At 37.3% G+C, this 14644-nt stretch overlaps 1 protein-coding gene across 1 annotated transcript in view; it reads left to right on the forward strand.

Moving 5' to 3' along the window:
* TRIP12 (thyroid hormone receptor interactor 12) overlaps positions 1 to 14644 on the forward strand; it is a 164640-nt gene that overhangs the window by 36858 nt on the left and 113138 nt on the right. The window contains exon 2 of the mRNA XM_037738767.1: positions 4304 to 4450. Within this exon, the coding sequence (XP_037594695.1) occupies positions 4353 to 4450 (98 nt within the window). The 5' untranslated portion in view covers positions 4304 to 4352. The remainder of the gene's footprint in view (positions 1 to 4303; positions 4451 to 14644) is intronic.

Consider the following 14644-nt stretch of genomic DNA (forward strand, 5'->3'; position numbering starts at 1 on the left):
ACCTCAGGTGACCCACCCATCTCAGCCTCCCAAAGCGCTGAGATTGGGATCACAGATGTGAACCTCCGTGCCTGGCCAGTGGTGGTTGTTTTTTTCTATTTGGAGTTTGCATGTAGAGTTAAGTACTTTTTAACATAAAATTCAGAGGTCATTTAACTTAAACAAGGAATAAGTTGATTGTACACTCAACTTTGATCAAAGTTGTCATGAGTTTGTTTTTAACCTTGAAGATATCCATTAGTCTTTTTGTTTTTCCTGTTAAAGTCATTCATATTCTCTATTTTGTTTCAGTGCCTTAGGACTGAATATCAAAGCTTTTGTGTGAAAAATCTTGATTAGTTTTACAGAAATGAAAGTATGCCCATGGTTAGGAAAGAGTCGTATATTTCAGGATTTGTTAGGGATGTTAAATTGGGTTTATAATTCCGATTTTGCAATATGAGTTAGCCTGTTAAGACAGAATCTTCAGGTTCATACTCATTACCGGTTACGAAAACATAACTTCTAGCAGTATAATAGTGTAATTCCCACTTGTGTTTTAAAAATTAAGTAATAACATATGGTAGGCGTAAGTAATTGGTCAAGTCAGTACAGAATATTCTATAAGGAAAACATTCTGGAATTATTGTGTAGAGAAAACTTTTTGCCTCTGGGTTCTTAACTGCAGCCAAAGAGGCATTAAACTTTTGTTGAAGTTAAGGTGGTGCTCAGTACCAGGATTCAGAGGACTGGTTCCTCATAGATCTTGGAACTTTCTTCATTTGGATTTGTCTGTAAGGTGTAAGGGGTTGAACTTGATCATCTCTGAGGGTCCCTTCCAGCTCTCTGGTTTTATTGATACCTGACAGAGGGAGAGATCCTGTATCCATGATGTGTTAATCTTTTTTTTAATTTCAGGAAATAGTTCTAGCATTTAACAGAGAGCCAGGCCTCTTTTTTGTTATGTTTCGAGACGAAGTCTTGCTCTGCCACCCAGGCCGGAGTACAGTGGCGCGTTCTGGGCTCACTGCACCCTCCGCCTCCTGGGCTCAAGCAATTCTCCTGCCTCGGCTCCCAGAGTAGCTGGGATTACAGGCGCCCACCACCATGCCTGGCTAATTTTTGTATTTTTAGTAATGACGGAGTTTCACCATGTTGGCCAGGCTGGTCTTGAATTCCTTACTTCAGGTGATCCACCTGCCTTGGCCTCCCAAGTGCTGGGATTAATAGACGTGAGCCACTGTGCCCAGCCTAAGCCTGGCCTCTTTTTAAAAGATGAATTTATGCTTTAACAGCAGGTGATAATTTGATAACTTTATTCTTACTTGCTATTCTTCTTACATATCAAGAATTATCCACAAATAGACTATTGGCTGATAATGGTGCTAGTTAGTCAGCTTTGAAGATGTTGGGTAGTATTGTTAAGATTACCTAGATGACTCTAGGTCAAAACAACTAGCTTGTCTTAGTTTCATTTGAATGACTTAATACTTCATGACATACAGTAAGCATTTAGTAGCAGAATGTGGGCAGGTGATAACTACCAACCTTGTTTCTAATACTGTTCTTTGCTTTTTAAAGTAAGAACAGCAGTATCATCCTATTCTCTTGTATCTATTCATGCTATTTGGGTCCAGGTGAAATGGCATTGAGATGGTGTTTGAAATAGAGAAATTTCTAAGATGAATTTTGAAAAAGACCGGCTTTTCATTCTTTAATGTGCTGAAGTTCTTGTGTATTGCAGTATACCCAAGAAGGCTCTTTTTTTTTTTAAATTGCGTTTTAGGTTTTGGGGTACATGTGAAGAACATGCAAGATTGTTGCATAGGTACACACATGGCAGTGTCATTTGCTGCCTTCCTCCCCATCACCTGTATCTGGCATTTCTCCCCAACTGCTGTCTCTCCCCAACTCCCCACTCCCTGCTGTCCCTCCCCTGTTTCCCCCCTACAAACCCCAGAAAGCTCTTTTAAATGATGTCTCCCACTTTTGTGCCCAAAAATGAGAGTCTGAGGTTAGGGGACAGGCAATCATATTTTGATAAAGCTTCCCAGGTGATTGATATGTTTATCCTTAATTAAAAACATTTCACTTTTGAAAGTATTTTGCCAGAAATTTGGATTCTTACTGACAATGATTTTTATGGTGAAGATTCTCCCAATATATTAGATTTTATTTTACCACAAATATTTTTATTCTTTTGAATGAATGTTTATATTAATAATAATAGTTAACATGTACTGAGCACTTGCTATATGATTGGCACTGTACTTAGTAATTTACATGGATTTTTTTCATTTGATCTTCACAACTACTTTGTGAGGTGAGTTCTTTATCCTCATTTTATACATTGACGCACAGAGGAGTATATATACACGCACTCTCATATATGCAAGCCTCTGTACAGCTTGTTAGTGTTAAGAGTCCGGAGTTGAACTTGGGCAGAGGCAGTTTGACTGAAGAGCTCTGTGCTTAAAGCTGTTATGCTAGAGCAGCCTGCTTAATTGCTTTTAAATTGGTAAACAGTCAGTCTCAGTGACAACAAAAATGATTTATTTCATTCTAAACTCTGGATCCCCCAATCCTTTCTCAAAGGCAGTCATTATTAACAAAGTATGTTTCATGCATCTTTCCATGAATTTTTAACGTGGATAGTATACAGAAGTTTATGTCTTTTTTTAATAAATACACACAAATGAGAGTTTCATATCTTTTCATATCAGTACATGTAAGTTTAACCTTCTCTCTCTGCCTGCCTCTCTTTTAATGTTTAAATATATTTTTTCTTTCTAAAACTGACTATCTTTAAATTAGTAATTTGAACTTTCTAATTAAAGTTTATTATATTAATTAATTTGGACATGTGTGATAGAAACAGTCTCTACTGAATTGTATCAACAATATAACTCAAAAGAAACCTTACTTATTACAGTACAAGGAATCTGTAAAACAAAATCCAGTACAGTAATAGACTTAATTATGGTTGATTTGCATTCTCTTTGGCAACAGTTTCTATAATGTCATATGTTCATTCTCTTCACCAGTAAACAGAAGTAACAGAAAGAACACTACTTTGAATTTGACTGCAGGCTTACAAAAAATAGTGAAAGATTTTATTTGTACATGTTGTAACTCTATAATTGTAATGTTGGCTTGTTTTATCAGTTAAACTAATTTTCTGAGTGTTGGCATTTTATCTGTACAATAATTAAATTTCTTATAGAAAGTTCAATTTGATTATGAACTGTTTTGAGCTAAATTGTCACACTTATAAAAATACTTTCTTGTTGCTCACAACTCTGTTGAGGTAGGTAATGTACTGGTTTTAAGGAAGAGTAAATGAAATGTAGAGATTATTTTGTCCAGGGTCGTGGCCAGCAGAGCTGCTGTTGAAAATCCTAAGTATTTGGGACCATTGCTTAGTTTACTCTGTTTGAGTTGCTTTTGCCTCATCTTTTCATTAAGATACTGCAGTTTTACAATTTTGTTTTGTTCTGCTTTGTTTTGAGACAGATGTCTCACTGTTGCCCAGGCTGGAGTGGAGTGGCATGATCTGGGCTCACTGCAGCCTCCGCCTCCTGGGTTCAAGCAGTTTTCCTGACTCAGCCTCCCGAGTTACTGGGTTTACAAGTGTGAGCCACCACACCCAGCTAATTTTTGTATTTTTAGTAGAGACAGGATTTCACCACGTTGGCCAGGCTGGTGTCAAACTCCTGACCTCAGGTGACCCACCCATCTCAGCCTCCCAAAGTGCTGGGATTACAGACGTGAGCCACCGTGCCCAGCCACAATTTTGTTTGTATTTATTTTTTCATTTGTTATTCACAACAGTACTGTGAAAAATACATGACATATGTTGTTAATTCTGAGTCTAAGGAATTCTAGGCTTAGAGGCTGTCATTTGTGCAAAGGCAAACTATCTTTAACACCTGTTCTATCACAGGACTTCAGCCATCATGTTTTGACTTTAGGTATAGTGCCTGTTTCTGCACAATACTAGAATGTGGAAACAAAGACATGTTTCTTTCTACCTGTGCTCTGTATTCTTTGAATTGAGAATTTTCTGGCTATTCCATGAAAAATCTTAAATTAATTTTATGTGCTGAGTTCTGGACCACATGCCTTGAATTTGTTATATCCCTGACATTTTGTAACACATTAATTAGTCAGACTTCACAGTTGAGTGAGACATTGCAGTATCGGTGAAGGCTATAAAATCAGATAGTTTGCAGAAAATTTCCTCATTGCTGTCAGTTCCCCTAATTTCTTTTCCATATTGTATTTTGTACATCTGATAAATTTTGTTTATTTTTTTTTCTTTTAGTGAATGGTAGTGTCTAGAAAGGGTATGTCCCTTCAAGAGAGAGGTGCCAATGTCCAACCGGCCTAATAACAATCCAGGGGGGTCACTGCGACGTTCACAGAGGAACACTGCCGGGGCCCAACCACAAGACGACTCAATAGGAGGAAGGTACGTATTTCATGGTAATTTGAAAAGGAATTGAGAATAAAAGAAAAAATATTTGTAAGCCTCATTTTGAGGTCCAAAACTTGAATGGTTCATTGCATATGGGTATTCCTGATTTGTGAACCAAGTTCTTAAAAGAAAACTGGAATCCAAAACAGTTCCTAAATTTTCCCCCAGATATGCTAGACTCAAAGAAATAGTTTCATAGTCATTGACATGATCAGACACCTAATTTAGCATATGGTGTGTCATGTTTTCTTTGCCCTTTCTCTTCACTTCCTTAAACATAAGTTACATCTTTCACCATTTGTGGTCCTTTTCCTTATGTGTTGACTTAATGATACTTTATTGAAAAGAAATCTCATTTATTTTAAGAACTTGAGTTTTGATACTCAGCTTTTGAGTTTTTGTCCTCATTGTGCTTTTTGGCAACATAGATGTTAACAGAGTAGTGAGCCACTTTGACTTTGTTAGTGAGCAAGTTGTCTTATATTTTTAGTGGCCTGGTGTTTCTTTTTAGTTGGAGTAGTTACATATGAAGTAGTGTGAGGAATTAGATTAAATGCATTTTCTTGAATGTAATACTCCAAGTCTGATTAATCCAAGGACTGTCATTCCATGTAAAAAATACTCAAAACTCTTCTTGCAAGGCAAGAATTTTGGGACTAACATTGAGTACGTTTACCTTGTGATAGATAATGGCTAAATATTTTTGTTTTTGTTTTTGACACAGGATCTTATCACTCTGTCATCCAGGCTGGAGTGCAGTGACACTGTTTCAGCTCACTGTAACCTCTGCTTCTGAGGCTTAAAAATCTCCCACCTCAGCCTCCCAAGTAGCTGGGACTAGAGACATGCACCATCACGCCTGGCTAATGTTTTTATATTTTTTGTAGAGACGTGGTTTGACTGTGTTGGCCAGGCTGGTCTCAAACTCCTGACCTCAAACAATTCACCTGCCTCCCAAAGTGCTGGGATTATAGGCATGTGAGTCACCTCGCCCGGCTGCTAGATTCTAATATGATTATCTCATACAACAGTTTGAGGCATAACCATGTATGCATATTATCTAGTAAATTATTTAGAAAATTTTTAATGTCAAATGTAAAGAATAAATCAAAACACATCATGCTCATGTCAGACTATTTAAGTGGTTAAGCATAGGGACTTTGGACTAGGGCAGGTTTGTATGTGATTTCTTTTTTTTTGTTGTTGTTGGGGGGAAGACAGAGTCTCTGTCTCTCAGGGTGGAGTGCAATGGCATGATCTCAGCTCACTGCAGCCTCCACCTCCCAGGTTCAAGTGATTCTCCTGCCTCTCAGCCTCCCAAATAGCTGTGATTACAGGCTCGCACCATCACACCCTGCTAATTTCTGTATTCTTAGTAGAGATCGTGTTTCACCATGTTGGTTAGGCTGATCTCCAACTAATGACCTTAAGTAATCTGCCTGCCTCTCAAAGTGCTGGGATTTTGGAATTATAAGTTCGAGCCACCATGCCCAGCCTTTGTGTGTTATTTCTGCCTCTGCCATTAAATAGCTGTGTGTCTTTTGTTAAGAGCTTCGGGAAACCTCAGCTTTTCAGTCCACATAGTGGGGATATCTATTTCATAGGATTATTGGTAAACGTCAGTATTTTAGCATGCTAAGCTCTTAGCACTTGTGCTTAGTGTAGAGCTCTGTTCTGAAAATTTTTGTTTTTTACATTCAGGTAATTTTTCAGAGGCGCCACACTCAACTTTATGCGGCTGATTTTAAAACATTATTCCTCCTGCAATTAAAGTGTTATTCATTTTAGATTATTTTGAATATACAGAAAACTAAAAAGAAAAACATAATGATTCCACACTTATAGTGTGTACTGTTGACACTGGTTACTATTGACGTTTCTTCTGTCTTTTAAAAACTGTGTGGGCTGGGCGTGGTGGCTCACACCTGTAATCCCAGCACTTTGGGAGGCCAAAACGGGCGGGTTGCCTTAGCTTAGGAGTTTGAGAACAGCCTACGCAACACGGTGAAACCCCGTCTCTACTAAAATACAAAAAAGTAGCTGGTGTAGTGGCATATGCCTGTAGTCTCATCTACTCGGGAGGCTGAGGCAGGAGAATAGCTTGAACCCAGGAGGCAGAGGTTGCTGTGGGCTGAGCGATTCTCCTGCCTCAGCCTCCCGAGTAGCTGGGATTACAGGCACCTGCCACCATGCCTGGCTAATTTTTGTATTTTTAGTAGAGATGGGGTTTTACCATTTTGGCCAGATTGGTCTTGAACACTTGACCTTGTGATCCACTTGCCTTGGCCTCCCAAAGTGCTGGGATTACAGGCGTGAGCCACGGCGCCTGGCCTAAAAAAGTTTTTAAATTACATTATGTTTTCATTTTATTTTTAGAGACAGAGTCTCACTCTGTTGTCCTGGCGGAAGTGCAGTGATACAATCATAGGTCACTGCATTGTGAGCAGTTGAGACTATAGGTTCCTGCCAGTATGTCCAGGTATGTATTAAGGTTGACGCAAAAGTAATTATGGGTTTTGCAATTTTTTTAATGGCAAAAATCATAATTACTTTTGCACCAACCTAGTATGTATTTTAAAAAATGAGTAAGGCTAAGCACTGTGACTGGCACCCGTAATCTCAGTACCTAAGAAGGCTGAGGTAGGAGGATCATTTGTGACCAGGAGTTTGAGACCATCCTGGGCAACATTGCAATACACATCATATGTCATTGGAAGACATGTATTTTTCTACAAAAAATAAATTAGGTTGGCATGGTGGAACACACTGGTATTTCTAGCTGCATAGGCTCATCTGGGAGGACTGCTGGAGCCTAGGAGTTCAAGGTTTCAATGAACTGTGGCTAGGCAGGCCACTGCATTCCAGCCTGGGTGACGGAACAAGACCTTGTCTCAATCGATCAATCAATAGTGGAACATAAATGGAATTGGTTAATACTAGTGATTAAGATAAGTTGGTTTAAGTAACTCAAAGTTGTAATGGAGATGGAACTCAATTAGATTTGTAGAATGACAGATCTTATAGTTCATGTAGTTTAAGCTAATCATGGAATCTTGCTCTGTCGCCAGGATGGAGTGCAGTGGCACAATCAGGTCACCGTTTTTGGTGAGGCTGGTCTTGAGTTCCTGACCTCAGGTGATCCACCCACTTCAGCCTCCCAAAGTGTTGGGATTATAGGTGTGAGCCACCACACTGACCCAGATTGACTTTTGAAAGCCATGTAGAGTATACTATTCTATCAACTATCTAATCTCTCGGAACCTTTCCAGGGATTTTTGGGAGTGAGAGGATTGGGATTATTTGGGAGAGAACAATTACAACTGTATATTTATTCTCTTCATGTGACTTGTTCAGCTTTCCTAAGTAAAATGTCATTGTGGCCTTCGTTTCCTGAAAATGGTGGACTTGTCCCTATGAAGGTATTAATGGAACATTTTAAGTTTAAAAAATTATTACACATTTTTTTCAGTTGAAACTCAGAAACTCTGCAGTAAATATTTACTCTCTTGTAAAGATGGAAGCTTGCTCAACTTTATATAGCTGGTATGTAGTCAGGACATGGTTCCAGACCTCTTGACTCTAAAGTCAGGCTATTTCACTGCAGCCCACTGGATCCATATGATGAGGTAGTTCAAAGAGGGCGTAAAATTTAGTTTCGAATTTCAGTATCAGTTTTCCCTCCTAGGATTTGTGCATTAATTCATTTTTGACCCACTCTGTTTTCTTCTAAACCTACATTGAGCTGTCTTCTTTGTGTAACTTCCTTCCAGTGACCACTTGTGCCTTGTTCCAAATCAAGATAGCTTCTTTTTAAAAATAGTTTAAATTCATTCTTATAATAAATGAAAGTGGAGTCTGAGGATGTGTTTAATCTCTCTTAATTTTCCCTCTGCTCTGCTTTTCACACATCCTTTATCACTATCTGTAGTTGAACTAGACATCTTACTCCTCTTCTGTTATTTTTCTTTTCCCCTTTCCTCTCTGATTTTTTGGATTGTAGCTGTTCCTCTCTTTTCTGTTCTCTTTTTCTTCTGTAGGAAATCACTCCCTTCCACTGCTTTTCTGTTGGCTCGCTCTCAGGGATACTACCTAGCCTTTTCCAGTTCTAGCACAGGTATTTGTAGGCTGCCACCTCCCTCTTGGCAATGAAGTAGCGTTTTTATTATACCATGTGCTTCTTCTTGTTTTTCTCAAATGCCAGTGGTAAGATTGAATTTAATTTTATAGCAACTTTAAGATTGCTTTAGTGATAGTAGTGTCTTCAACATTGATTTTATTATATAAACAGTGCATATTGAGAATAGAAAATTGGGAAGCTTCAGGAAAATTGAAGAAAATAATTTTAATGCTACCACTCAGAGATAACCATCGTTAATATTTCTATTCTATGTTCTTAGTCTTTTCTATATGTGTAGTTTTTTTTTCTTTTTCAAAATTCCACGTTCAGAGATCAATATATGTATACTTGCAGCATACAAATAATAGGGATAAACTTATCACTAGATGTATTTTCTTGTAATTCTGTAATGTTCTTCCATGAGGTAATTTAAAGTGGCTCCATGATTTTCTTTAAAAGACCATGATTCAAATTTGGGCTTCTAGGTTTTTTCCTCAGATTTTTACTGTAAAAAATATTGCTTATGCCTATTGTATTTGAATGCGAGCTGGTTTTATCAAATCAAACTCTTGAAAATGGTATGAATATTTTGAAGACTTAACAGATTGCTAAATTGTCTTTCAGAAATCTTCGGCCAATTTAATACTTCTACTACTTCGTAAGAGTGCTCATTTTGCCAAATCCTAGTCAATAGAGCATACCCTTTTAAAAAAGAAAAGTTTGTGGGGAAAAAAAATCCCTTAAAGTTAGCATTTCTTCGATTACTGTAGAGTGGAAAATTTTGCTCTGTGGCCATTTTTATTTATTTTCTGAGCTGTTTGGTAATGTCTTTTGTCTAACTTTGGAGATGCTTTTTTTTTTTTTTTTTTTTTTTTTTTTTGTTTTGATTTATTTATTTGTAGTTGGGGATGGGCTAACGTTTTCTCTTTTCTTTCTATCCTGTTGTGGTTGGGTTTCCAGTGGAGAGAGTAGTTTGTCCTGTTGCACTAGAACATTATTTACTCACTAAATTGAGTTTTTCAGTCGATTAACAAATATTTATTAAGTACCTACTATGTACCAGGCATAGTAAGGCTACAATGGTAAGCAAGACAGAGTCCCTGCCCCCAAAGAGCTTACGTTCTAATGGGGTTATTAAGGGATGAATAAAATACCAATGTGTGCACTGTACAGGAATCATACTATTTAAAANCAAAAAAAAAAAAAAAAAAAAAAAGAGTAAGGCAGGAAGGTCAGAATGAAAGTGATGTGATGGATGCAAAGTTAAAGATGCTAGGCTGCTGCTTTGGAGAAAGGGCCAAGAGCCAAAGAATGCAGGCAGCTTCTTGATGCCAGAAAGGAAAACAACAGATACTTCTCCTCTAGAGTCTCCAAAAAGAAAAGCCAGCTCTGCTGACACTTAACTTTAGCCCAGTGAGGATTTATTTTGGACTTCTAACCTCCAGCAGGGTACAATAATAAATTTGTACGGCATTAAGCCACCAATTTGTGGTAATTTCCTGCAGTAACAGGTAACTAATACATATCCATCTATAGCATTACAAATACTATTGTATATTTGTGAAATAATACGCAGCAATAACTATTAATACACGCAACAAAATGGATGAACCACAAACCTGATACTGAAAGATGCCTGGCATTAAAATATTAACTCTGTAAGATTCAATTTATATAAAGCTTAAAAATAAGCCAAACTTATCTGTGTATTTGTAAGTTAGGCAGTGGTTATTTGGTGGGTGGGGATACTGATTGAGGGGCACACTGGAAGCTTCTGTGGTTGCTGCGTGATTTTCTGTTGCTTATTTTGATGCTGGTTATATGTGGTCACTTTGTGATACTTCAAACCATATACTTGTACACTTTTCTGTATTGTATACTTCAATTAAAAATTTGCTTAAAAACAAAAAGTTTAAAACAACTTTCCTTGCAAAAAATTGGTTTAAGGCTTAAACAAAAATAGGTTTGTTTAATCATGATCTATGGAAAGTCTTGATTGGATAAAACTAAATCCCAGAGTGAACAATTACAGTTAAAGTAACAACTCAATTCCAAGGATTTTCTAGTACATGTACAATGTCACACACAGAGTTGGCTTATGCACGCAAATAAGACAGCAGATATATCCAAGTATACCACACATTGTCTGCAGTTTTAATTAGTTCTCCTTATTTCATCATGTACTAATTTAGAAAGAATCTACACCACCCTTTTTGCAGAAACCTTTCTGGACTAAAGATTTTATCAGTGGTATTATCTCAAATATTTTATCAGACAAAACGTTTTCATAAATTTTTGTATGCCCATGAATACCCTGTTTTTCCCACATGGAAACCAATTATTATCCTCTCATATACATACGCATATGGGTGTGTGTGTGTGTGTATGTGTGTGTGTGTGTATATATACATATATATATACACATATATATATTTTTTTAAGGCAGGGATTCCCCTATCATCCAAACTGCAGTGCAGTGGCATAATCACAGCTCACTGAAGACTCGACTTTCTGGGCTCAAGTGATCCTCTCACCTCAGCCTCCCAAGTAGCTGGGACTACAGGCATGTGCCACCACACCCTGCTAATTTTTTGTAAAGAGGGGGTCTCATGTTCAGACTGGTCTCAAACTCCTGGGCTCAAGTGATCCTCCCACCTCAGCCTCCCAAAGTGCTGGGATTATAGGTATGAACCATCCACGCCCAGCACCTCATGTATTTTTAACATTTATATTAAATATAAGGTGTCAAATATTATTGTAAGACTAAATGGATTTTAAAGTTTTAATGAAGTGATTGTGTGAGATGATTGAGGTATTGTCTTCAAACACTTCGTTCAAAAAAACCTTCAGAATAACTATTTCAAAGTAGTAACAAAGACCAATTTAAAGGGCAGTAACCATTTTTCCCCAAACTGTCTAAATGATTTAGGTCAAATATAGATGTGTTCTTTAGCTGAACTTCAATAAAAAGGTTCATTTGTTCTTAAGTTTCTGAAACAATCATTGAAAACTGAGTATTGAAAAGGTGAAATCAGTAACAGGTGTTCTCAACTGTAAGGGAATGGCTATGTGTTAGGGTACCTGCCAAGCTTTTAAAACTTCTTCCTGTTAAATGATGGAAGGCCATTATGTTTATCTACTAGATGTGCTGACATAAGATTCCACAGTTTGAGGCATGCCCGTGAGGAAGATGTGTTGACCAAGGCAAACTCCCAAATTAAGGAAATTTACAGGATAGGGAATCTAATGTATTCATTTCTCTCTCAGAAGGGCAGAATGCTTTTCTATTAATTAGGTCAAACATTTTAAATTAGCCCTCTGTGTCCGTGGGTTCCACATCCATGGATTGAACCAATGACAGAAGGAAAATACTTGGAAAAAAAAATCGCATCTAAAAAGGCAGATTTTATCTTCCTCTGAACAATACAGTACAAGTATATACATAGCATTTACAATGAATTAGGTATTATCATGTAGAGGTGATTTAAAGTATATAGGAGGATGTGAGTGTTATATGCAAATACTATACCATTTTATATCTCTGACTTAGGCATGTGGGGATTTTGGGACCTGAGGTAGGTCCTGGAACCAATTTGCCTCATGGATACCAAGGGATGACTATACTAATGAATCTAATTTATTAGTTGACACATGTAAATTTAAACATAAGAAAATGCAACAAGTTATTTGAACCTGAATGCAGAGAATAAATACTTTATTATTAACTGATTACAGTTCAAAGTCACAAACAAAAAAGGGGTATATTAAGGCAAAGCCAAATATATATATATGTATAGACAAATCAAAAGATTGTTACCTCTTTACATTTTAATAACCTCTGCATTTTTCTTTTACACATTTAGGCAGTGTGCTTTCTTTTCTTCTCAGTTAAACACCTTGACCAGTATTTCTAAATCATATTTTGATAACAACTTACAGATCAGTGATTGAGACAATGACTAGTGTATCGAACGCTATCTGATAGTTCTCTCAGCATTTCCGTGTGTGGTGATACATTTATGTTGGTGTGCAAAATCTGACAATTTTTTTTCTGTCAGCAAAACTGACAAATTTTTAAAAATGATTTTAGTAGTTATAACTAAAATAAGCTTAGACTTACAAGTCAGTCAGATGCCCAAATTGCATGTTTTCTGCCCTTCTCCTGAACTCTATTACATGTTTTAAATAGCCTTTAGAATATGATCGATGACATGGTTGTATTTCAGATCTGAAAGTTTTGAGATTTTCAAAATCAAAAATTACTTCCTTATGCAAAATGGCAATGCAAATAGCAATCCTACATAATGTAGAATAATTTTTCTTCTGTATAGCTCCTTGTAAAAAATGGGCAACCACACACACACACAAGACATGCATTTAGTCCATCTGAAGAAGCACTCCAGCTTTCTAATTCCATTTTTGAAGGAAAAGGCAGAGGCATGTTTACATTATCCCAGAAAACTGAATAAATGGCTTTATTTGGTATCAAGAAGCTTCTACTTCCGTAGGAGATGTAGGTGTTATGGGAGAAACTGTAACTGGTTTTCATGTGATTCTGTCTAGTTCTGCATGAACATCTAAGGCTTCTGGCCTGACTTTTTGGCGGATGGTGGTAAACCACTGCGTCCACCTCCAGCCCCACCTGCAGGGCTACACCACTCACACCAGGACCACCTGGAGAGCCAGTCTTTTTACTCAATAAACTGTCGAAGAAATTTGCCAGGACGCCTTCACTTGTAGCTCCACCTTTCATATTTGAATCAATTTTTTTTGACCCAGCAGGGATGGGTGACACGCTGGCAACATTGGATGACAGATCTATTTGGTGTTTGAGGGGAGCCTCCTGGGACTCTTGGTGAGGCATCCACAGGCCTTCCAGCTGCAGTTGGTGGTTGCTTTGCTAAAAGGGACTGTAGCTTCACAAGAAACACTTGATCATTTGGCTGGGCGCTGTGGCTCACTCCTTGAATCCCAGCACTCTGGGAGGCTAAGGCAGGCGGATCGCCTGAGGTCGAGAGTTCAAGGCCAGCCTGACCAACATGGTGAAACTCCGTCTTTAAAAATAAATAAATAAATATAAATAAATAAAAGAAACACTTGATCATCTTCTGCCATAATTTCTTTCTCATGTACAAACTTTCGAACAGGTGGTTTAGTTATGATGTCCTCAAAATTATCTTCTGCTTTTAATGTTTGAAAATTTTCATGTAATATTCCTATTTTCTTATTATTATCCCACCCTGCTGGAATAAATACTGCATCCTTTTCCACAACAGCAGCAGGAATCTTATAGAGAAATCCATATAGTTTCTGAATGATTTTTTGTTGTTGCATTTTAGGTTTTGGGGTACATGTGAAGAACATGCAAGATTGTTGCATAGGTACACACATGGCAGCGTGATTTCCTGCCTTCCTCCCCTTCACCTATATCTGGCATTTCTCCCCATGCTATCTCTCCCCACCCCCCGCTGTCCCTCCCCTATTTCCCCCAACAGACCCCAGTGTGTGATACTTATTCTTAGGGCCCTTTATGTGAAAGGTATTGATTCACTAACATGGACAATTTTTTTTCTGGTTTTATTACTTTTTTATGGTTTATTTTAATTTATACAACTTTCAAAAATGAGATAATTAAGTCTACCAACTCTGTTTTTCTTCTTTTGACTTCTCCATGCAAGAATAAATATTTCCTCTGTTTTGTTTTGGGTCCATTTTTACATTTGACTGTAATCTGTCTGAAATTTTTGAATGAGAGGAAATGCCTGTATACAGTTGCTACTTCTCACCCCACCAAAAAATTTGCCTGCAAAGTTTTAATAATTATTTATTACTCAGTAAAACTCAATTGTGAGAAATATAGGATATAGCCTTTTATTATTATTTTTTACATTTTTGAAGCAGAGATTTTTTTTAAACTCCCATTAATTGCATAGAAATAGACTTGTGTTTTCACTTAAAAAACGATTTCAAAGGATTGGGATACAGAAATGCACAAAAAGAAAATGATCATTCAGAGAAAAGCGTGTTAACTTTTTTTTTTTTTTTTTTTGAGACGGAGTTTACTCTTGTTG

The sequence above is a fragment of the Cebus imitator genome, unplaced genomic scaffold (genome assembly GCF_001604975.1).
Source record: "Cebus imitator isolate Cc_AM_T3 unplaced genomic scaffold, Cebus_imitator-1.0 Scaffold57, whole genome shotgun sequence".
Taxonomy (NCBI): domain Eukaryota; kingdom Metazoa; phylum Chordata; class Mammalia; order Primates; family Cebidae; genus Cebus; species Cebus imitator.